General features: G+C 54.5%; 1 protein-coding gene across 2 annotated transcripts; it reads right to left on the bottom strand.

Annotated features, from left to right (window-relative positions):
- Positions 1–569: 569 nt before the first annotated feature.
- Positions 570–22034, bottom strand: CIB2 (calcium and integrin binding family member 2). 2 transcript variants are annotated; one of them, XM_029236318.1, is made up of 6 exons: positions 21668–22034; positions 14167–14201; positions 6096–6207; positions 3978–4125; positions 1650–1845; positions 572–1216 (listed from the first exon to the last, which is right to left on the bottom strand). In XM_029236318.1, exons 1-6 carry the CDS (start codon positions 21716–21718, stop codon positions 1195–1197), a joined length of 564 nt encoding a protein of 187 aa, XP_029092151.1. In that variant the 5' UTR covers positions 21719–22034; the 3' UTR covers positions 572–1194. The 2 variants fall into 2 exon arrangements, with proteins under 2 accessions (XP_029092150.1, XP_029092151.1); XM_029236317.1 differs by having other exon boundaries at positions 570–1845.
- Positions 22035–23160: the final 1126 nt, after the last annotated feature.

Genomic DNA, 23160 nt, shown 5'->3' with positions numbered 1-23160 from the left:
GGGCAGAGTTGGCTCAGTTCACATTTGTGGGGAAAACCTACCCACAGTGGCCTCTTGGCTATGCAGCGTCTCGCTCTGAGAAACGGGGCTCTAAGAGTCCCTACCTCCCAGGGGAGTTGTAGGGACTGAGAGTAAATGAGCAGCCTGCTCAAGGCTGTACGGTTGGTCGCCCCTCCTAAGGCAGGCCCAAGCCTGGCTGGCCGCCTGGGTCAGCCTGGGCGCTGCTGGGCAGTTTTGGGAGCCAGCCAGTGGGTGCTTGCTGGCCAGCCCTATGTGATCTGGTCACCCTGTACCTGATACATGGTCCGTACTCCATAAATCTTCACCGGAATGACTATCACTATGAGGGAAATGGAAACGGTTTTCACCCAACACCTCTTCACGGTGCTCACTCGAAGATTTGGGGCACAGATGTGTCTTCCCCTCAAGGACCTAAGCACTGAAATAAAAGTTGGTGCCTAAAGTGGGAAGGCAATGCTTAGAGACGTGAATTGCTAATGGTGGAATTTCAAGGAGAAAAGGGACCCGTGAATATTTCCTAACCTTGGCAGACACAGAGAACACGGGGACATGAAAGTGTTTTACTGTACGAGGGGTTCACAAATCTGTGGACAGCACACATCAGTGAGGATTCCACGTCACTGGGGAGGGCAGATGGGGTGGTGTTCAGGTCCTGGACAGAGACAGGGACAGAGCCCTTGGCCCTTGTTCACACAGCTTCACATTGGGAAGGGTCAGGGGAGAAGGAACAGGCGGGGTCGGGTGTAGCCCAGCTGTGGGTTGTGAAGAAAGATTGCATAGCTCGTTAAACCTTGTCCTTTTTTTTTTCACTTTGCCCTGGGCAACCAGGGTGCCTGCCCAGCACTTGGACAAGTCAGCACCCCTGCCCTATTAGGGGTTCTGTCTTCCCCTCCCAGTAGGGCCATTTCTGATGGGGAGAGGACCAGGGTGTGGGGAAGGTTGGGGGGATAGAAGGAAGACCTGTGGAGACACCACAGGGGGACTGGGAAAGGCCCTGCCCCTCACATCCCCCCTTCCCTGGTTAAGGATTTTTTGCTGAAAGGGCCAAGGAAATGTGCGTGGGTGTAAACCCCAGAGGCCACAGCTCCTCTCCTGAGGAGCCTGGAGGTCACACTTGTGTAGGCAGCAGAGCTGGATGGTCGGCTTCTGGTCCCTGTAACCTCGGCACTGTCCTCAGATCCGGACGTGGAAAGTGCTGGAAAGAGAAAGAGCAAGAGGGGCTGAGAGGCTCTGGACTGGGTGGGTAAAGGTCCTCAGCAGAAAGCCAACCAGGCCCTGCACCCAACCCTGGACAGTTCCTCCAGGAGGGTGCAGAGGACGCAAACAATCTGCACGAGGGAAGGAAGGCCTGGAGGACCAGCTGTGCCCAGGGCATCCAACCCCCGACATAACCAAAGGGCCCCCAGTCTCTATCCTTCACCAGAGACTGGCCCTGCTGGGGACAGAGGACTTCCCAGTCACACACTGAGGGCAGCTCGGCCTGAAACGTGACCTGCCTCCCGGCCCACACAGAGCCTGCTGGGACCACTGCTCTCAGGAGCAGTGACAGTGCCTCAGCCCCAAGGGGTCTCCTGGCTGCGGCCCCCATTCAGGCCTGCCCTGCCCATGTCAGCCCCTTGGGAGGGCACCTGAGGAAGTCGGGGGCCTTGGCGATCATGTCCTCGAAGTCGGAGAAGCCCAGCTTGCCGTCGCCATCCAGATCGGCCTCCTCAATGACCTTGTCGCACACGAGCACCACCTCGTCCTCGTCCAGCTCCGACTTGGTGAGCCGGGCCAGCGTCAGCTCCAGGTCCTCCTTGCAGATGAAGTTGTCGGTGTTGAAGTCTGTGGGGTGGGGTCAGGGACGCTCAGGCCACTCTCCTCTGAGCTGGTCACACCAGATACCTCCCTGGCCCCTCTGTGCACACTCTGGGGACACTGGATCCTTGCCCTCAGCCGACAGGGACCAAGGGGTCTCACTCACGAGGCACCTCCTAACACCACATTCAACAAATCCACATTCACAATCCGCACAAACCCCCACTGTGACGGCAAGCCCAGCCCTGGCCTGAGACACTTCGAACGTCCAAATCTGAGGCCTCCTGGGAACTTTGGGCCCAGGCTAAACGGCTCTCCTGGCCTTGTCCCATGGTGGATCCTGTGTTCCCTCTAAAGCTAAGGGAACCAGGACCTGGCAAGGCCGAGTGACTGAATCAAGGTCTGTTGATTCAGATGGCTGTTGGAGGGGAAGCTGGGATGCTGACCGGGGCCTGTTCGACGCTAAGACCCGTGTTTTCTAAACTGCACCACGTTGCCTCTGGTCCCAAGCCAGACATGGAGGTCAGAAGACTCAGAAGCCCCCCCAGAGAGAGGCCCTGTGGTTGCCTTTTGTGCACAAAGAGCAGGGAACATGGTTTGATTCTACTCGGCAAAAGGCACTACCACTGTCCACAGCTCAGCAAGATGTTCAGAGGGCCGAGCCACACACAGGCTCATCACAGGGAACTCGAACACCCTTCTGACTGCCTTTCAACCCAACTATCAGATCTTTGCAAGTGCTGTTTCTTCTGTCTGGAGCGCCCTTCCCATTTATCTGTCCAGCAGACTCCATTCATTCTTCAGGGAAACTAAGGTCAAGGAAGTGGGTGATCCTTGCTAGAGGTCAGGCCCCAGTTCCCCCCAGCACCAAACTCCAGGTCCCAGTTGCCTTTCTCCATTCCACCCGCCAGTCCAGGGTGGTAGGGGAGCCCTGGTTCTCCTTTCACTTGTCCCCGCACCTGCTTGGCTGTGTGCCCTGCACTTCCCCTCTCTGGCAGACTACAGCCTTCCCAGAAGCAACGCCATGGGGTCCAACATTAGGGGGATGATGGTTGGAATTCGAGAAGCTTTTTACTTGAACCTTGTGGACGTAGTTTGTTAAGGGTAGACAAGGCGGGTACCATGCCTCTGACGTGCAAACACAATGTGGGTGCAGAGATATATGTAGACCAAAGTCCCCTGAAATAAACGTGACAACTACAAAATGAAAAAACAGCCCAATGGGCCCCATTGCCTTGGGATCCCCTGGCTGATGAAAGATGCTGGGCACAGGAGGTTTGTCTGTGGCTCCTCTGGTCGAGGACGGACCTTCCCTGGGCCTCAAAGTTTCCATCTGAGCACTGTCTGAGGGTTTGACACCAGTCCCAGCTGCTGTCAGGCTCAGAGCTTACGAGCTCTGCAGCGTGAAGTTCTCTCCTATCGCCACAGGAGAAACCAAAAGCTTCGCAGGTACTCGGCGCCCTCTGGTGGCCAGTGGGACGGTGGGTCCTGGGCTGGGCTGGGGTGAAATGAGGCCACCCTACCTCTGGCAGCCATTGCAGAGGTGGGAGGGGGTACCTAGGAGCCTACCTCTCAGCCCAGCCTCACCACCTGGCAGAGGCCTCCTCTCCAGAACCCTGGCGTCTGCCACTCTAGCTCCTCCAGGATGCCGAGTGACCTTTCTAGAACACAAGGCTTCCTGGCCTCACCTGAAACCCTGCAGTGGCCCCCAAACTCCTTGGCTGGCTCCTCACAGCCCAGCCCCAGGGACCTCTCCAGAATCACACCGCTTTCATCTCACCACATTCGTCTCCCCACCTTCTTAGCACGCCCTGTGCTTTGTGGTGCTCCCTCTACCAGGTATGCCCACCCCCATTCTCCTGTTGACAAATCTCCTCTTGTCCTCCGAGGCCATGCTGAAATGTCACCACGTGTGAATTCTCCTCACGCTAACCACCCGCCCTAGGTGGAGTGGGTCCCTCCCTCCTCTGCTCTCAGGACCCTGCAGATGTCCCTTATGCACTAGTTGTACCCACTGGCCACTGTGCTGGACATGCACTCTTCAGAGTGTTCTTGGTGTCCCCAGCGTCCCTACGGCAGGAACCAGCAGTAACTAGATGGCCTATGGAATGCCACCACCCTCACGCAGCATCACAGCCCCTCCTCCAGGCCCTCGTTACCATAGATCTTGAAGGCGTAGTTTGCCTTGAGGTCGCGGGGAGCCGACTCACAGAGCACAGAAAACATGTCGACAAAGTCGTTGAAGGTGAGGTTCCCCTCGCCATCCTCAGAAAAAGACTCCACAATCCTTTCCTTGAAGGGATTCTCCTGAAGAAAACAACCACAGCAGTCACCATAGGTGAAGGTTCACTGGGAGGAACCCAGAGCCCGACAGCTATGGCCTATGTGACCTTGAACGAGTGACCTAAATCCCCCTGGGCCTCAGTTTCCCCATCTGTAAAATGGGGATAATAATTGCACCTACTTAATTGGGTTGGGAGATGGTTGAATAAGTTAAAGTATGTAAGGTGTTGGTACAAAGCCTGGCACCAGTGAGAGCTCTGCAAGCATCATGTCTTGTTATATTGTTCAGATCAGCACGGAGGGCTCAGCAGAACCAAGGTGTGCCCACTGGAGGCATCACCTCTTCTGAGGCAGGAGCAGGGATTAGTCCCATTGCCCAGGGAGTTCATGGAGGCTCCTGCCTTGACATGCAAGGGAAGACAATGTTACTGAGTCCACGTTCATACTGCTCACCACACGAGAGGCCAAAACGTAGAGAAACGAGTTGTTTGGGCAAGGAATAGTTATGTTATTTGGAAAGCCAGCTAACCGAGAAGATGGTGGGCTCCTGCCCCCAAAGAACCACCTTGCCTGAGTTAGAATTCAGGCTTCTTTTATACTAAAAGGGGAGGGAGTAAAGTCAAACACTTCCTGTTTCCCATCAGCCTCTGGAGGGGAGGTGTTAATTTCTTCCTCCCTGTAGTCATTCACAGGTGGGCCTGGTCAGGATGTTTCCTGTGAGCTAAACAGAGGTATTTTAGCTTAACACTCATTACCTGGGAGGCAGGGTTCCCAGAGATGGGCCATTATGTATAATTTAAGCCTAGAGGAAACATCCCTTTAGTGATTAACTTGGAATAGAATACAAAAGGTTCTTCCCTATTACAAGAGCCCAGGGCCTGGGCAGCTCTCAGCTCAGACCAAGATCACAGGGGGCAGAAGTGGGGCCCCAGAGGTGGGAGAACTGGGCCGGGACCAGCCCAAAGGTAGGTGGGGAATTATACCAATGACTCCTTCCTCTGATCCCAACTCACTCAGGGCCCACCTCTCCTGGAGCCCTCCACCCCAGTTGGGCCAGCACTGGGCCACTCCATTCTGTGCCCAGCCCAGGCCAGCACAGGGGGCTGAGAGACAATCCCATGGTTCCTGCCGAAGTGCTTCACACCCTCTAGTGATCCTCTGAACCTGGAATCAAGCCCCTCTCTAGGCCAGGCTGGACGCTTGTCAGGGCTGAGCCTCTGGCTCACTGTCCCTCAGGACTGAGGTCATGACCAGGATACAGGCCCCAAGTGGATGCCACGTGGACCCCAAGTGGACACCCTGACGCCAGAGTCACACACTTGAGGTCTGGCAAGGGGCTCTTTGCAAAGACCCACGGCAATGTGCCCTAAAAACCCAAATGCTTTCTTACCGTTGGAGTGTATTTTGTGTGTAAGGAACTCGGGAAATGAAACTCTTATGTCAAAGGATATATGTGGTTTGAGGGCTAGCAGCATCAGCCTCACCTGGGAGCCTGTTAGAAAAACAGGATCTTGGACCCCAGACCTACTGAACCTGAATCAGCATTTTGACAAGATCCCTAGGTGACTCCTGCGCACGTTAAAGTCTGAGAGGAGATGCTATGGATGACCATGCTGTGAGAGACAACAGCCATGCGAGGACGAGGCTAAAAAAATTACCTTAAAAAGAAGATACAAACAAGATCTGCCAAGGACAGCAGACGGGCCACTTAACACAGGGGCAAGCAGGTGAGCACAGGTCCACAGCCCCGCAGACTACAGGGCAGCACCAATCACGGCACCCTTACCGAGTAAGCTCATTTACTTACACACGTAGCTCATTTATCCACAGGGTGCAGATGAGGAAACTGAGGCACAGCTGGGGTTCAACTCAGGTCTGGGTGCCCCTGCTGCCCTGCCCATCCAGAGGGGCATATTCCCCACACTCCCGGCCCCCCTGCCCGGCCTTCTCTAGCTGATCCCCCCGGCTCTGCCGAGCAGCAGCCTCTCACGTACCCGGAGCTCCGGCATCTGGATGATGAGGCTCATGGGCACGTGGACGATGGGGCTCTTCCTGTAGTCCATCGGGACGAGGTTGGGAGCCAGCTCATAGAAGCGCGCGTGGAGCCTGCGAGGAAAGCAGAGAAAAAGTGCTGGAGGGGATGCAGTCCCTGGGCCCTCAGAGGCCCAGCGCCACCCTGCCTGCACCCTGGCCCCTCACGCTGGAGACCCACTTTGGCCAGGGGCCTGGGGAGACCATCTGCTCTGCCCACAGGATGGGGGATTTGTAAGGGAGGCAAGTTCTGCCCAGACCCCTATGCTGATGACTAGATTGCGTCCTGGCCATTCCCATGACCACCAACACCACGGCCACTGCTGCCACTGCCCATCCCCCCACCCGCAAGGGCTTGCCCATCTGATCTTATTTTTTTCCTCTTTGGACTCTCTTAAGAGTCTTCTATGTGCCAGGCATGTCACCTCTTACAGCTCAGCAAACTGAGGCCTGAAGAGGTTAAAAGAGTGAGTTGTCTAACACCACACAACTAGGAAGTCTCAGGAACCACGGCTGCAACCCGAAACCAGAAATCCAGAGCAGAGGCTCTTAACCCCTCCTCCCCATGCCGCCCCTGCCGCTCCCCACCACTGACCTCGCTGAAGTCCTGGCCCAGTTTGCTACCCCTGCCCCCAGGCTAGGCCCTGAGGGTTGGGTCTCTGGAAGAGCTTCCGGAAGCCCTCACATCCTGTGAAGCCCCTGAGAACAGCCATCCACAACCTCTCTCCAGCTGGGGGTGGTCGGGATGGAGCCCACTGCCCTGGGCCTGGCCCTCCTCGCTGACGCGTCAGGTCCCCAGCTCCCTCTCACCCTCCCACCTTGCTCGGGGGGCCCTGGGACACAAACCCACCTACATGCTGCGTGGACCCTCCAGGGTGTGAGACATCCTGACCCTGTCTCAGTTGGAAGCCCCTCCTCCATTATTCCTCTGCGGCCCTGTGTCCTGTTGTCCAGGTCCCTGATATCCTGAAGAACAGCCCTCCCCTCCTAACCCTAGGCAGGTACAAATTAGGTTCAGATGAAATTGTGTCCAGGAAGTGCTGCCAGACAGGGGGACAGGTGTCAGGGGTATTGACGGGGGGCGGTGGTGAGGCCCAGGGCTGCTGGGGCCTGGATGGACGGGTGATCCCATATCTCCGGGGCCCACCTTCCCTGCTACCCCCAAAGACGGATCAACCCTGGTCTTCTAAGTGGCCTGGCCCAGTGACATGCTCCTAGGCCCATCCTTAGTAGGCCCTTCAGCATAGCCACCCAATCCCCCATCAGGGTCCACCCAACTCTTGTCACCCTGCTGCCCAGCCCTCTCCAGTGGAGCAGGTCACTGCTTGCCCAGCTCACACACAAAGTGTCAGCCACTGTTTAGCAAATGCTGGGCTTTGGGTTAACCCCGTGTGCACTGCTTTACTCAATTTCATCCCTAATCACCCCGAGAGGTAGCTATTAGTACCCTCACAGGGGTTAAGCGTCTGCCCAGCTTCCAGAGCCAACAGTGGTGGGTCCAGGCCCTCCCTGTAAGTCAGGCCACCCAGGCCAGCACATCAGCACCTGGTTCAGAGCACCTGTACAGTAAACGCAAAGCAAATGCCATGAGCCCACTTGGCCACTCACATGCTCCTATAAAAGGGCCTGAAATCACAAGGAAGGTCCAAGGCTTGGAAACACAGACCTGGAGGGGAAAACCCAAACCCTGTCCTTTGGGTCAAAGCGGGGCAACGGATAACAGAGTGACAGGATCAAGCTGGGACCCTCCATGAGGGGGCATTCGAGGGCTTTCTTTGCTCTTACTTTCGGCATTGAGGAAAATTTGCTTTTTCTTAATATTGTCCCCAAACATGGAACCTGGACTATATATCACACTTTGGGCATCTGGTTTCATGTGCTTTTGACAGGACCATAGTATTTGTAATGGTTACGTTTCCCCCTTGACCTGGACATTTGGGATGTGATGTTGGGGTGTTTGAGGGTTGGCTTACACCTTCAAAGTTTTGTGGGGTGGCTGCAGCAGGGACGTGAGTCAGACTGAGGTTGGAGCACTGCCTACACCTCTCACTAGCTGTGTGGCCTTGGGCAAGTGGGTTAACCCACTGGAGAACAGATTTCCTTATCAGTTAAATGCAGATTGTCCTACCCTCCTCACACTTGTGAGGATTAAAAAGGATGGCGTTAGTATTTAAAACCACCTGGCCTCAACTGGTAGCTATTAGCGTTTTGCCTGTTATGTCAGGGGCTCCCTGCAAGGGACGAGGATTTGGGAGAAGGCCTGTGGGTATTAGTGGAATTGAAGAGGTGTCTTCTGGGGTACGAAGGCCAGCTTCTGCCCTGGGACAGAGATGTGTTCTGACTCTATGCCTATAGTGATACTGGAATTTGTTTTTTTAAGGAAAACTCAAGGAGAATTTGGAAAGATGAATCACTTTGGGAAAAACTCCAAAAACTGTCACAGAACTGCATTCCTGTACCCCTCCTCCCTTAAAGGGCACTACTGAATTCATGAAGATGTACGTATTAGTCCTATCATAAGTTCCAGGGGCAGAAACAATACCTATGCTACTTGAACTGTTCCAGAGCATGGGGCAAAAAACTGAAAGCCTCCCAGTTTATTTTAGGAAGTTAATAAGAACCCTGCTACCAGAACCTAGTAGGTAGCATCCAGAATGGACCAATGGCACTTACACATACAGATGCAAAAATCTTATAAAATAACATATTAGTAAATCAGGTCCAACAGCATTTGAAAGAGTAAATCATTGGGACCAAGTAGGATTTATTCCAGGAATGCATGGGTGGGTCAATGTTTGGGAATCTGTGACTATAAGTCACATTAATAGGCAGCAAAAAATATTTTGGTCAACTTGATAGCTGCACTTACGACCATATGGTTGTATGTACGCAGAAAAATACCTGAGAAGTGTACACCACGTGTTTACACTGATGGTCTCTGTGAGGCAGGAGTGGAGAGGAGTGATAAGAGAAGGCCAACTTTCACTTATTACTTTACCTACTTCTGAACTGAGTTTTTAGAGTATTTATTAATAAAAATTAAAAGTATTTTTAAGGTATATATTAATTTTTTCAACAAAAAACTTAAAATCCTTATTCAAACATAAACAAAAGGATGCTCGCTATCTGAAATCAACACCTAACATTATACTTAAATGATAAAAGTACTACAGACATTCCCATAAAAGTGAGATTCCTACCGTCACCCTCATTATATAACATTTCCCCTGTGAGTGCCAGTCAATGTAATTAGTCAGAAAAATAAAAGAGTATATCTAAATATTGGAAAGGAGGATGCAAATTATTATTTGCTGGAAAACCAAAAATAATCAGTTTAAAAACTATTTGAATGAGGACTTCCCTGGCAGTCCAGTGGTTTGGACTCTGTGCTTCCACTGCAGGGGGCACAGGTTCGATCCCTGGTTGGGGAACTAAGATACCACATGCTGTGCAGCACAGCCAAAAAAAAAAAAAAGTTAGTAAAAAAATATATATATATTTGAATGAGAAAGAGCTCAGTAGCTCTTCTACACAATAGTTTTTCTACCAGCATTCACCTATTCAAAAATATTATATAACAGAAGATCTAATTCACGATACAAAATCCCCCTCCAAAAACCCCCAAACGACTAAGTATAAAATAAATATGAGATGTGCACAAAGAAAACCATGAAGCTTTACCAAAGGATGTAAAATATTTAGGGAGTTAGATAACTTCCCTGATTGGAAAGGCTTACTACTGTAATGATGGCAACCTTCTCTTCATTTTCCTGTAAAATGAATACACTCTTAATTGAAATCTGCAAAAGATTTATTTGAGATCTTGCCAACCTGATTCAAAAGTTTGTTTGGAAGAATAAACATTGGAGAGTTGGGGAAAAACCCTGAAAAAAGAGTCACCGGGGAGATGTTTGTCCCGTCAGATGTTAAAACATAGTTTAAAGCTATTATAAGTAAAACCATATGGAATAGACATTGGTGTAGAAGAGGCAGACCCAAATATAAATGAGAATTAGTCCAAGACAGACAGCATTTGAAATCAGTGGGGAGAAGATGGATTCTTCTGGAAGTCACAGACTGGTTGGTGGTCCACATTCATGTCTAGCTTTCATGTAAAATAATGATTTAAAACTTAGCTGCCAACATTTACAAATTAAACAATTTTACATGAAAAACCTGGATTTCCCCAAGGCCACAACCAGTTGGGGCTCAGGAACAGCAATTTCTGCAGATCCTTGCCCTAAAACATTGCCGTCGGGTTTCACGGCTTCATTTATTTGCAATGCATGTTGGCCCCCACAGACAGCTGAGTTTGAGACCCTTGGGAAAGTCAATAAATGATTTGGGGACAGAAGACAAAAGAGATGTAACAGCCAGTGTGATTGAGGAAGCAGGGAAATGGAGACTCATGCATGGCTGCTGGAGGGCAATTTAGCAATAAAAATCAAAAGCCTTAAAAATGTCCACGCCTTTTGGTCCAGAAATCTCTGTTAGAAATGTGTCCTAAGGAAATAATCCCAGACGTGTGGGCTATATGTCATGGTGCCCCAAGGATGTGCACTGCAGTGCTAATTATAATGGTGAAAAGCTGAAAATCTAAATGTCCAACCAAATGAAAAGGTGGTGAGATCATTTTTTTATCTTATCTATTTTTACAAGTTGCCTAAGGAAAAGCAATTTAAAGCATATTACAGAACAACCTGATCCAAATTTCCGATAAACACACACAAAGGGAAAATATTTAAACATTTACCCAGAGGTTAAAAATACCGAAAGATTAATAGCCATTATTTCTGGGTAGCAGGATTACAGACAATTTTTGTTCTCTTTTGACTGGCTTTATTTTCTAATTTTTCTACAGTCATCATGTATCACAGGTGAAATAAAAAATTAAAAGTAATTAAAATAGATTATACAGAGTCTTTAAATGGTTGAGAAAATAAAATAGATGATAAAGTAACAAATTGGCAAACACCCCGGGGTGCTAGCTGGGCCTGTGCTTGGCAGCATAGGCTAACTGGGGGCAGGGGAGTTACCTATAGCAAAGAAGGTGGCTGAACGGGGGGCTGCCCACTCAGGCTCAGCATCGGGCTGGAAGAGCTGTGCCCTGGGGAGCAACTGGATCCACCCGGGTTTGTGTGTGTGTATGTGAGTACAGAGGAAGGAGGGGAGCAGGGCAGGGGAGGGGAGGGGAAAACTGCCCAGACGGGTATCTGTGACTCAGTATCATTGACCCAAGGCTACCAGAGAGCTGGGCCCCAAGCTGCAAAGAAGAACCTGCTGCTCACGTTTCCTCCTCGCCATCTGGTCAGTTCTCAGGGTGCAGCCCACCCAGAAAACCATCCGGGTGGGGGTGGGGTAACAGCGCTGGAAGGCCCCTGGGAGGAGGGCCCTGGGCCTCGGGCCTGGCTCTGCCATTGACCTGCTCTGTGTTGCCGGCCGGGTCCTCGCTCCTGGCCCTCTCTGGGCTCAGGGCCTCGGTCGTCCCGCCTGGACCTGAGATGTGAACAGCGTGGAGAGGGCTCGCCTGGCAGGGGTGATCAGTCACACTGGCTCTTGCTGGGGCCCAGAGAGAAGGTTGGAGAAAATCGAGGGGGCTGAAACTGGAATCGAGCCACCGAGGCCACGCCTGGTCCCCCAGGGACATGTAATCCCACACGCTGCCTGGCCTCACGACCCTTCCTGAGGGTGGACGGGTGGGCAACAAAACTCCAAGCAGCCTGTGCTGAACAACACTGTCACCCCTGCCCTCCCAGCCATTGGAGTCTGTGGAAAAACAGCCCCAGGGGGCACTGTCATCCTCATGCTGCAGAGGTGGCAACTGAGACATGGCAGATGCTACACAGTGGGGACCAGATCCCAGGGCCCCTGCTCCCAGTGGGGCTTTACCCCCTCCCCCTCCCCACATGACCACTCTGCAGAAAAAGCCCTGGGTCTGGTCCCCAGTGAGTGCTAACACAGAGGTGGGGCCTGAAGGAACCAGTGACAGAGCAGGCAGCGGGGTACTTGGAAAGCGTGTCCAGCTGCCAGAAGGGGTCCTTTCCCCCCTTTGTGGACTCCGGGCCTGGGTTGAACTACAGAGGCCGGCATTGAAGGATGCAGAGCTGGGCAGGCCAGGGCTGTGGGGAGCCAAGAGACCCCATACCCCTGCTCAGACCACCCACCTGCCCGGGGCTGATCATTTGCCAAGAGACCAGGGTCACCCTCAAAGGCCCCTCAGGTTGAATCCAATTCCTGGCCTGGCCTTTGAACCACTCTCCTCCCCCATGGGCAACTGGGGATGGGGCAGGGTGAAGCAGGTCTGTGCCCTTGACCCCGCTGCTCCTAGCCTGCAGTGTTCTCCCCTTGGCCAACCCTACCCATCCTTCACCCACACACTCTTCAAGCGCTTACTGGTGCCGTGCCCAGTGCCAGGCATGGGGAGCCTGTGTCCTGCCTGACTGCAAGTCCAGGGGGAGCTGGGCACCTGAGCCATGAGCCCACAGAGCCCCCTAAAAGGCTGCAAAAGAGGCTGTGTGAGAGCTGGGGGACAGGGAGTTGGGGGCTCACAGAGTAGATGACGCTGGAGTGGGTCTTGAAGGACATGCAGGAATGCAGCGGGAAGATGAGAAAGGTGGTGGGGCAGCCAGTGCCAAGGCCTGGGGACAAGCTTTTGCTGCCAGAACAGAAATGGTGGTGGGTCTCCCAGGACAAGCAGTCTGGGCCCGGCGTCTACAAAGGTGGGAAGTCAGGATGGTGGGAGCTCCCTGTTACAGAGGACAAATGTGGTGAGGCTTAAATGAGGATTTGGGCCAAGAACTCTGAAAGGTAAGAGGTGCCACGGGAATGCCGGGGTGACCGCTGTGTTATTACAGTTCTGAGGACCATCTGTCCAAATGGGAAGCGCACCCCACACCTCACTCAAGCTACAGACCAAACTCAATTTATCAAACACCACACTCTGGCATTCCTGCCTCTCAGCAACGGGGGAGGTATCATTATCCCCGTTTTATAAAAGAAACAGAGGCTCAGCGAGGCTCAAAGCTTGTCCAAGGTCAGAGCTGGGAAGTAGAGCCCAGGTCTGCTGATGCCAAGGCCTGGGGGCTTTGCCCCCCACGCTGCTTCTCCAAGGTGGTAGGAGTGGGCATCCCTGCCCACCCAGGGGACAGGCTGGAAAAGCAGCCTGGGCAGAAAGGAAGGACCGAGGGACACCATCTGAGCCGAGTGGTCATGGCAGTGACAGACCACAGCTCCCTTGGGAAGTGTAACAGGCTCTAGCCCCAGCCTGCCCATCGACCTCCAGGGAAAGTGATCCCGAGACCTTGCTGGCTTTTAGTGCCACCTGATAGCCCAGAGAGGGGGGCCTGGCAAGGCCTGTGGGGCCAGGTTTCCTGGCATTCTGTGAGTCCTGCCCACCATCTGGTCCTGGGGCTCTGAGTCTGCCAACCCCTTCATTTCTCCTGTCTAGGCCCATCCCACCCCCAAAGAAAGGGAAGAGACCCCTGGTGGACAGCTCAGGGGTGGTGGTGGCATTGCCTGCCATGCCTCTGCCTTTAGGACCTCCCAGGAGTGGCAGGACATCAGAGCCAGAAGGCTCTTAGGGATCCCTAGTTTAACAGACAGGGTCCCCCCCTTAGTCTGACAGGTCCCAGGGTGCAATGAAATAACGAGGACACTGGAGTCAGAGGCCAGGTCTTCAGTCCCTGGCTGGGCGACTTTGGCCAAGTTGCTAAGCCCCACCTGTAAAGTGAGGATAAAAGGATTCTCCTGTTACAAGGGCACAGTGAGGATTAAATGAGAATGTTCCTGAAACCGCCCACCAGGGAGCCTGGCATGCAGTAAGCAGACGTTCGATTCTTGGCAGAAGGATGTGAGCCGGGGGGTGGGACGTCTCGAGTTCCCACAGCAGCCTGGGCTCGGCTGCTGATGGGGGTGGAAAAGCTAGTCCTCAGCTGGTGCAGCACCCCCCCACCCCCCTGCCTCAGCCCCCAGGGTCCCCGGCCCCGCCCCTGCCCCTGCCCCAGCTCCAGAGGGGTGAACAAGAGCCACACTTACTTGAGGATGTCCTTCTTATTGAAGAAGGTGCAGTCCTGTGGAAGGAAAACGCACATTTAGTTGGTTGTCCTTCCTCCTTCAGAGCCACACAGGAACAGCCAGCCCTGGACTGGGGGCAGCAGAGTCACTACCACCCCTCCCTGCCCCAGCCCATTGCGGGGAGCAGTCTAGTGGGTCCAGAAGCTGCCTCCTGAGGCTTTTGACCTGAGCCAGGGAAGTGAGTGTGTGGTGTGGGGGGCTGGGAGGCATGCGTAGGGGAGGGCATTTGGGAGGCAGATGGAGAGTTCAGAGGTGGATGCCATTGATTCGAGGGGCCAGGAGATACCCTGTGGGGCACCCGGGGGAAGTGGGTGGGAGACAACTCGGGAGACAAAACAGGAGTGAGGACTGACAGGGTCACCGCATTGCCCAGCGGCAGGGGGCACGGTCCACGCTGCAGCCCCTAAGAATGGTGTCTCGTGGAGTCATGGGTGGTGTGTGTCCTGAGTGGTCGCAGGCGGCAGCCCCGTGGTCAGAGGCTGAGTTCCAGGCACACAGGCTGGGGAAGCACCAGCATCTAACTGGTATCTGAAGCCACAGGAATAGATGAGGTTAGAGAAGGCAGTGAAGAGGCTGGGGTGTGGGGAAAGAAGGGGCCGAGGAGGAGAGGGGGAGGAGGAAGGTGGGCAGGGAGGAACTGGCAGCATCTGGACAGAGGCCGGGGTGGAGGCTGCTGGGGACCCCCAGGTAGGCATGACTCAGGGTTGGGGCAGCACTCGGATCCTGAGTACACCCAGATTATAAACTCATCTTGGGGATCCTGCCTTGGTCTGGATAACCCATCTCCTACAGTCACGCCTCTGTCCACAGCTCTGCCTGCCTGGTGATGATGCTACTAAGCCAGGCCTTGTGGGAAGTTTGGGGGTGAAAAGGACCCAGCACTTCATAAAATGCCCAACCGTAAAGGGCTTTTGTGCTTCTCCCCTGCCATTTGGCCCCTCCACCTTGGCCTGTTGTTGAAGCATGAGGGAGCCCAGAGCTGGTGGGGCCTCCTGGGGCGGTATGCTGACCAGAGCTGGCTCCGATGAGGGACTAATGGCCACGGTACAGGCTTGCAGACAGCCCGGCTCACACTGGATGAGACCTGGAGCCCCTGGCCCTGGGGCAATTGCACTGCACATTGAGGAGGACCCAAGAAAGCAGGCCCACAGGATGCATATCTAGGGTTTCCAGTGGGCACCTGAAGGAGAGCCAAAGAGGGGAGAGTTGGTGGCAATTTCCAGGCCCCAGTTAGCCCCACAAGTCTGTCCTGAGCCACCTGCTGCTCGGTGGGAGTTAGACTAAGGACCCGCATAGTCTGGCCCTTCTTGGAAACATAGGGGCTTCTCCTGGGGGGCTAGACTTTGCTTTCGGTGATAGCTCCTCTGTAGGGGCCAGGAGAGGCTCAGGCTGGGGAAGCAGTGCCCCCTCCCCACCCAGAATGGGCAAAGAACTCCATGCCTCACAGGCCTAAGACTCAGACAGGCTGAAGACCGTGTGGGCTGATTTCTCAGCAGACCCCAGAAACCTGGAGCAGGCAGCAAAGGCCGCCCAGCTGGGCCTTCCAGGCACAGACCTCTCTCAGTCCCACAGCTGGTTCTACAGCCTGAAGCTGCCAGTGAGAAGGGCCAGAGCGCTTCCAACCAGCATGGTGGGGGTGTCGGCATAACGGGATGGGGAGAGGTCCTGGCTTCTGCTCTCTTTCCCCCTGGCCTATCCTCTTCCCCCTCCCCTCTCTTCTCTCCTCTCTCCTATCTCCTGGGTTGGAAAGGAAGTATCTGGGTCCTGACCTGAGGGTTTTATTGGCATTAAATGTGAAAGCTTCTCACATGACTCCAGTCCCTTATCACAACTACTTACATCTGTCCACATCAATGGTCCTCAAGGTGTGGTTCCTGGACCAGCAGCATCGCCATCACCTGGGGACTTAGTGGAACTTTAGATTCTCAGACTTCTCTCCAGAACTACAATCAGAAACTCTGGGGATGAGGCCCAGCAATCTGCATTTTAAAAAGTCCTTCTAGAGATGCTGATGCTTGCTGAAGTGTGAGGGCCTCTGCTCTAGAGCAGAATCACCTGGGGAGCTGTTTAAACTCCCTGTGTCCCCTCCCGTCACCACCAACGGACCCCAGATCAATTACATCAGAATCCCTGAGGGCGGATCCAGGCATCAGCAGTTTTCAGAGCATCAGGTGATTGCAGTGTGCAGCCCAGCCTGAGAACCACACCACAACCAGTCCATAATTACCATGCGCTGGTCCGTGGGGGCTCTGAATATCCAATTTTGTTTAATCCTCATCACTAGCCTATGGGCGGGGGTGGGGCAGGCATTACCTCCCCATTTTATAGATGGGAAAACCGAGGTTCAACAAAATTGAACAGCTTCCCCTAAACTGCACACGCAGATCTGGGCTGGGCTGGAACTCAGGCCTATGGGCTTCTTTTTTTTTAAATTAATTAATTAATTATATTTTTGGCTGCACTGGGTCTTCGTTGCTGCGCAGGGGCTTTCTCTGGTTGTGGCAAGTGGGGGCTACTCTTTGTTGCGGTGTGCGGGCTTCTCACTGCAGTGGCTTCTCTTGTTGCAAAGCACGGGCTCTAGGTGCGTGGGCTTCAGTAGTTGTGGCACGTGGACTCAGTAGTTGTGGGACACGAGCTCTAGAGCGCAGGCTCAGTAGTTGTGGCGCATGGGCTTCGTTGCTCCGCAGCATGTGGGATCTTCCTGGGCCAGGGCTTGAACCCGTGTCCCCTGCATTGGCAGGCAGATTCTTAATCACTGCGCCACCAGGGAAGCCCCCTATGTGCTTCTTGACCACTGCCCACTGAGTGGAAACAGAGCCACAGTCCACCCAGCACTGTCGTACACCAACCACTCCACGTCCTGCTTCCACTGTGTATTCCCATATCTGGTACATGGTGCATGCTCAATAGAGACTGGTGGAATGAATGGCCAGACTTTTCCACATAAACCTTCCACAGCAGTTAACATTATTTCACTGGCTGGGGAATATCTCACTGCAGGCATTGGCCCTGCTTAACCTAAACTTTCTCATCTTTCTGAACATTTAGCCACAGCCATTTCTACGTGTTCAACATTACCAATAAAGCTACCATGAACCTCGTCGACTGATGTTTTGCTTGTTCTTCTGCTGACTTACTTCCCTGGAACTCATCCCAGGGAGGCAGCTCATAGGGGAGGAACATGGCAGATGCATTAAAAACTTCTCAGGGGGGCTTCCCTGGTGGCGCAGTGGTTGAGAGTCCGCCTGCCGATGCAGGGGACACGGGTTTGTGCCCCGGTCCAGGAAGTTCCCACATGCCACGGAGCGGCTCGGCCCGTGCGCCATGGCCGCTGAGCCTGCGCGTCCGGAGCCTGTGCTCCGCGCAACGGGAGAGGCCACAAGGTGAGAGGCCCGCATAACGCAAAAATAAAGACAGAAAACAAACAAACAAAACAAAACAAAAAAAAGCTTCTCAGGGCTCTGAGTAGCCTGGCAGCGTGGCAGAGGAAAAGGTTTAGTAGTCAGATGCAAATTCTCGTCTTGCTTTGGACCCTTAGGCAAATTCAGTCTCCTGTTGGAACCTCAGTTTCCACATCTGTAAGATGGGGATACTGCCTCTTGGAAAGGGGCAGTGAGAGGAGCAAATGAGATAAGATGCAGGAAGCCTATAGGCCACAGCTTACCCCGTTTTGTGCAACAGCTCCACCCAGTACCCCATGTCCCAAAGGCATCCCTTCAGAGCCCGCAGCTCTGTGTCTGTTCCCACCCTGAAGACACCAAACAAAAACCCTGCCCCCCTCCATCTACTCAGCTGCCCAGGGAGCTACAGCCATAGGTCTGCAGGAACTCTTCCCTATACTCCACTGAGAACAAATGTCCGGTCACTGCTTGGCCCCTGAGAGTTCACAGGGATAGGTCTTCAGGGAAGAGTCCCAGCTCAAGTTAGGGTTATGAGGGGTGGGAGGGAGGGAGGGGGCCTAGCCCAGGAGAGATGGGCCCTCAGGACTCTGGCAGCAGAGGACAGGGCAGGCTGGGCTTTTATAGTAGAAGCTCAGATGTTATGCCAGTTAAGGCTACAGTTCCTCCTCTAAGCTTATAGTCATCCTGTTCTCCCACCTGGAGTGCCTTCCCTACTTTGTCCAGCTTGTCCAAATCCTTTCCATGCTCCAAAGCTCAACTCAAGGGTACTTTGTCCAGGTAGCCTCCCTGCCTCCCATCTCCCACATGCCTGGTCTGCCTGTGCCAGTGGTCCTGAGCCGAGCCATAGCCAGCCCCAGCTGGAGTGGACTCTCCATCCAGCTCTGCCAGCTCAAGCCTCAGCACCGCCCAGCTGACCATCACACAGCTCAGCTGATCCCTGCAAGAGCCCTGTGACATGAGCACAGCAGGGCTAGTGATCATTCCCATTTTAGAGGTGGGGACACTGAGACCCAGAAGAGGACCAATGGCTTACTAAGGCCTACAGCATCTATGGCCCAGCCATGACTTGAACCCAGGATTTCAGAATCCCTGGAGTTCTTTCCCCTCCTTAGAGCCGTGCTTTAACAAGTATTCATTCATTCAGACAACATTCTCCACTGCCTCTTCTGTGCCTGAGCAGGGGACACACAGGAAGTGGGATGGAGGGGAAACAGACAGTGATGACTGGGTATAAACCATTCTGTGGCCAAAAGAAGGATTGGGGGAGGGCATCAGGGAGCCTGTCCAAAAGAGGTGAGGCCTGGCCTGGACAGAAAGATAGGCCAGACGGCGCTGATGAAGAAGTGAGGGGAGGGCGCCAGGAGAACAAGGCCAGAGGTGAGGCCATGCTTGGCTAGAAGCCCTTCAGTGTGCCTGGAACTTGGGGTGCCAGGGGAGGGACTAAAAACGAGGCTGGAGGCTGGCTGAGCTCAGACCAGGCCAGGGTGAGGTCTGCTCTGCACTCCGCTCAGGCTATTATCCCAAGACACTGTGGAATTCCAGGGAGAGGAGAGGGTCACACCCATGTTTCAGAAAGATCCTTCACATCTTTGACCCTGTACTTCTGCTCCAAGGCGTTCATGACCTATATATGGACAACTCCCTAGGGTCTCCCACCACAGTGGGGGATTAGTTAATACACATACGATGCAACTCTTGGTCCAGAGATTCTTTTTAAAGAAAAAATTGTTTTACATTGCTGATGCACATTGTGTCGTCGAAAGAAAATGGGAAGGAGTGAGAAGGGGATGGAGTGAGAAACTGAGACTGTGGTAGCAGCACGCGGGTGGCTGGAGGGGTGCAGAAGCGGGTGGGGTGGGGAGGCAGCAGTTACATTTTCAGTTACACGACACTGAGAGGCCTCGCCCAGGGCCCTGGCTATGGAGATCGAGGATGGGATCCCCAGGTGAGCCCCCAAAGAGGATGAGAGTTTCAGGACTTGTCCTTGACTGAAAACATAGGCCATAGTAGAGCAAAGAGCAGTGGAGGGTCCTGGGGAAGGCGATGAGCTCTTGGTTGTTTGAGGGGTCTAGGGGCTGGATCTGGAAGGCAGAGAATTGGTCTGGGAAGAAATCTGACCTTTGGGAATCACTGGCACCTGGGGACTGGGGAAGAGGGCAGGAAACCCTGGAGATCAGTTGGGGGAGGGGGTGGCTGTTACTCTTGGCCTTCGCTGGCCCTGGCCAGCTGGAGAGTCTCAGGGAGGGAGGCGTGGGGCTCTCAGGTTTCACAGCTCTCGTTTCTCCCACCAGGCCCAGCCTCTGGCAAAGGATCAGAACCCAGCACTGGGCCTGACTCCGAACGGTAACTCAACGCCAGGCCAGACTGAGTGGGAACCCAGGCTCCCCATGCCCACGAGGCTACTCTTCTGAGCGTGGTCTACCTGCCTGCCTGTACCCACCTCCAAGTCTTTACCCAAGCTGTCCCCTCTGCCTGGAATGCCTCCTTCGGGATCTGATGGGCAAAATCCTACTGACCTTTCAAGGGTCTGCAAGCGCTGCATTATTTTGAACCTACCAGTCGAAGCAAAGACCCCCTTCCCTCCAGGTCTCCCATTGCCCCCTAGTGCCCTCCCCTAGAGCACACTCACCGCCTGCCTCCCACTGGAGGCGAGGGGCTGTCTCCGCAGACAGTGAGGGCCTTGAGGACATAGAGCACACACAGCCCCCAGCCGCAACGAAAGGAGTGAGTCTTGGATTCACAATTCAAATTCTTGTGTGAACCTTCACTGTGCAGGGCACCGAAGGCCTCCTCAGCCTTTGTTTACTCTACTGTAAAATGGGGCTAAATAACCCACCTCCCTGTGATGATCAAATGAGTTGATGCATAGAGAGCCTCCATTATAGCGCTGGGTACACAGAAGGCGCCTCCACGTGAGGCCCTGAGAAAGCAGTGTTATTGACAACCAGCACTTCCAGGAGGAAAAGGGCCTTTATTTTACTTGTGCCCACATCAGAGGACCCACACTTCAAGCTCAATTCCAAAATAAATATTCACGAAGGCAACAGGCAGCTGTGGAGACCCTGCTGGTGTTCATCTCCCCCAAGCACACTCCACACAGGCCACAACACAGTCCAGCCCCCTCTGCCTGGCAGAGTCAGGAAAGAAGCATCAGAGTTGGGCCTGGGAGGGTAAGTGAAATCATTTGGAGACCCGGGAGCGGCATCCCCGAGCACGGGCAAAGAGAGGGAGGAAAGAGCCCGGCGTGTCAAGGGAACGCGGATAGTTCTGGGGCAGCTGCAGTGTGCAGGGCAGGGAAGGGGCCTGGGCAGGCTGGCCAGGGCTCTGGGCAAGCCAGGAGGCTGGGCTCCTCCATTCTGCAACCACAGAAAAGTTTGTACATGAGTGGGAGGGCATTGGGATCTGATCTGGACAGCTCCCGGGCTCTGGAGGCAGAGGAACTCAGGAGGGTCTAAGGGGGTGGCTGCTGGGGGCCTTAGGAAGCTTGGAGAGGTGACCATGTAAGACTGGTACCTGGCTTGCCTTCTTGCTCCAATTATTTCCATACTGGGGCCATACGGAGAGACCCCAACCTAGAATGGAATTGGGGTGCTGATGCACTTCACTCCCTACCCAGCTAACAGCTAATTTCTACTTTACAAAGACTCACTCTCCTGGGCTGCTTCCCAGGTTTTCGGGGGTAGTGGGGGTGGGAGGGTCCTCCCTCCAGCCTACTTTTAAGGACTCCATCTCTGCGCCAAGGTGGGCGAAGGGAGGAGTAGTCGGGGAAGGGTTTGGGTCCAGCCTGGGGCCAAGAGCAAGAAGTCTGAATGAGAGAGAGAGGAGGGAGGAAGCTGGAAAGAGGGACGCCTGCGAGAATCTTTTAAGTGGAAAGCGCTCTCATTCCTCGGGTAGGTAAACTGAGGCTCGGAGAAGTCACCAGCCCAAGGTCAAGCGTCGAGCTGAAAGCAGAAGCAAGGTTTGAACCCGGTGAAACGGCTGTCGGAAGGCCTCGGCAAGCGACGGGAAAAAGAAGGGAGGAGCCGAGGGGCGCCGCTTCGGGGGCCGGGCGGCGGGCTCACCTGGTAGTTGTCCAGCTGCTCTTCGGTGAAGATGGTCTGCTTGTTCCCCATGGTGGCTGCGGCGCCGTCGCTTGCTCTCCTGGAGGCCGCCTCCCATCAGCGGCCGCCGGAGCCCCGCGCCCGCAGCCCTCGTCAGCCCCTCGGCGGGCAGCTTCCGACGGCCGCCGGACCCGCCACCCTGCCTCAAGGCGCCGCGCCCGCAGCCCACCCGGCGGGGACGGGGCGGGAGCCTGGGAGGAGGGGAACGGACCCCAAGCGTGGCGACTCCGCCCCACGGCGGGGAGAGGGCGGGCACCCGGCTCCCAGCTGCCGAGCGCCCCGGGCCCGCCAGGGGGCGGCCTGGCCGCGGGAGGCGCTGCCTGGCCCGTCTGGCGCCCGCGCCCGCGTCGGCTGGATGGACCCAGGAACTTCCGGCCGCCGGGAGCCCAGGTGGCGCGGGGCTGAGGGTGCGGGGCCTGGGCAGATCCATTCGAGGGGTGCAGTGGGGGCGACTGGGTGATCTTGGCTCCCCTTGAGCTGGGGCGCGGGGCGTCAGTGAGGAGCAGGGGGAGAGCCCTCAACTGTGAGTGCGGGGATCCAGCCTGGGGCCCAGCTCTGCCAGCGTCTCACCGCGCGACCTTGGGCCCCGTTCCTCCGCGGAAAAGCAGGGGGTCAATCGAGATGACCTCTAAGGCCCCTCCCGGGCCAGGCCCGGGGAGGCTGATCTGGCCTTTGACCACGGCCTGGTCAGAGTATCTCAGACCCTCTGGGTCCCTCAGGGAGGAGGACGGGACTTGCTTGCCTTTCTTTGAGCCCTTGGATACGTGAGACTTGAGAGGATTTAAAAGACTTACTGTGTCTAGAGACTTACTGTGACAAATGCCAGGAAGTTTTGCGGGGCTTTTAAACAGATGCCATCCATTGCAGCAAATGGAGCCACCGCTAACTACCTTTGAAGGGTCCAGCTCACACATTTGTTATTTATCACCCCAGGACCGCTGATGCTATAGGTATTACCTCCATTTTACAGGTGAAGAAACTGAGGCTAAGGGTGGTTTACTAACTTGCCCAGAGTTCCACAGCGGGGAGGTAGCAGAACCTGAGCTGGACTCCAGCACTGGCTCAGCTCACACCTGGACTCTGATGAGAAGACCAAGACTTTATGCTTTAAAATAGGTGATTTGTTTCTTTAACCACTGAGAGCAGTGCATCAGAATCACTGGGTAGGCTCCACCCCCAGAGCTTCCGGTTTAAGTCTGGGTGGCCAAGCATGTGGGGGGGCCAACAGGTTCCCAGGTGATGCTGATGCTGCTGGAACCAGGACCATGCTTTGAGAATCGTTGCTTCGGCTGAAGGTTGGGGGTTCCAAGAGGAGCAGGGGTCCAAGTTTGGCAGATGATCCCTGGTGTTTTTACATTTTCCTTTTATACCTGAGGTTCCTGGTTGGGGTTTTCCGACATTATTTTGCCACCTTCTGGTGAGAATAGCAGCCATCAGCTAAACAGACAAGCCTC

This window comes from Monodon monoceros, unplaced genomic scaffold (assembly GCF_005190385.1).
Source record: "Monodon monoceros isolate NGI ecotype Baffin Bay Population unplaced genomic scaffold, NGI_Narwhal_1 Super_Scaffold_21, whole genome shotgun sequence".
Lineage (NCBI taxonomy): Eukaryota > Metazoa > Chordata > Mammalia > Artiodactyla > Monodontidae > Monodon > Monodon monoceros.
This window is presented reverse-complemented; position numbering and strand designations above follow the sequence as displayed.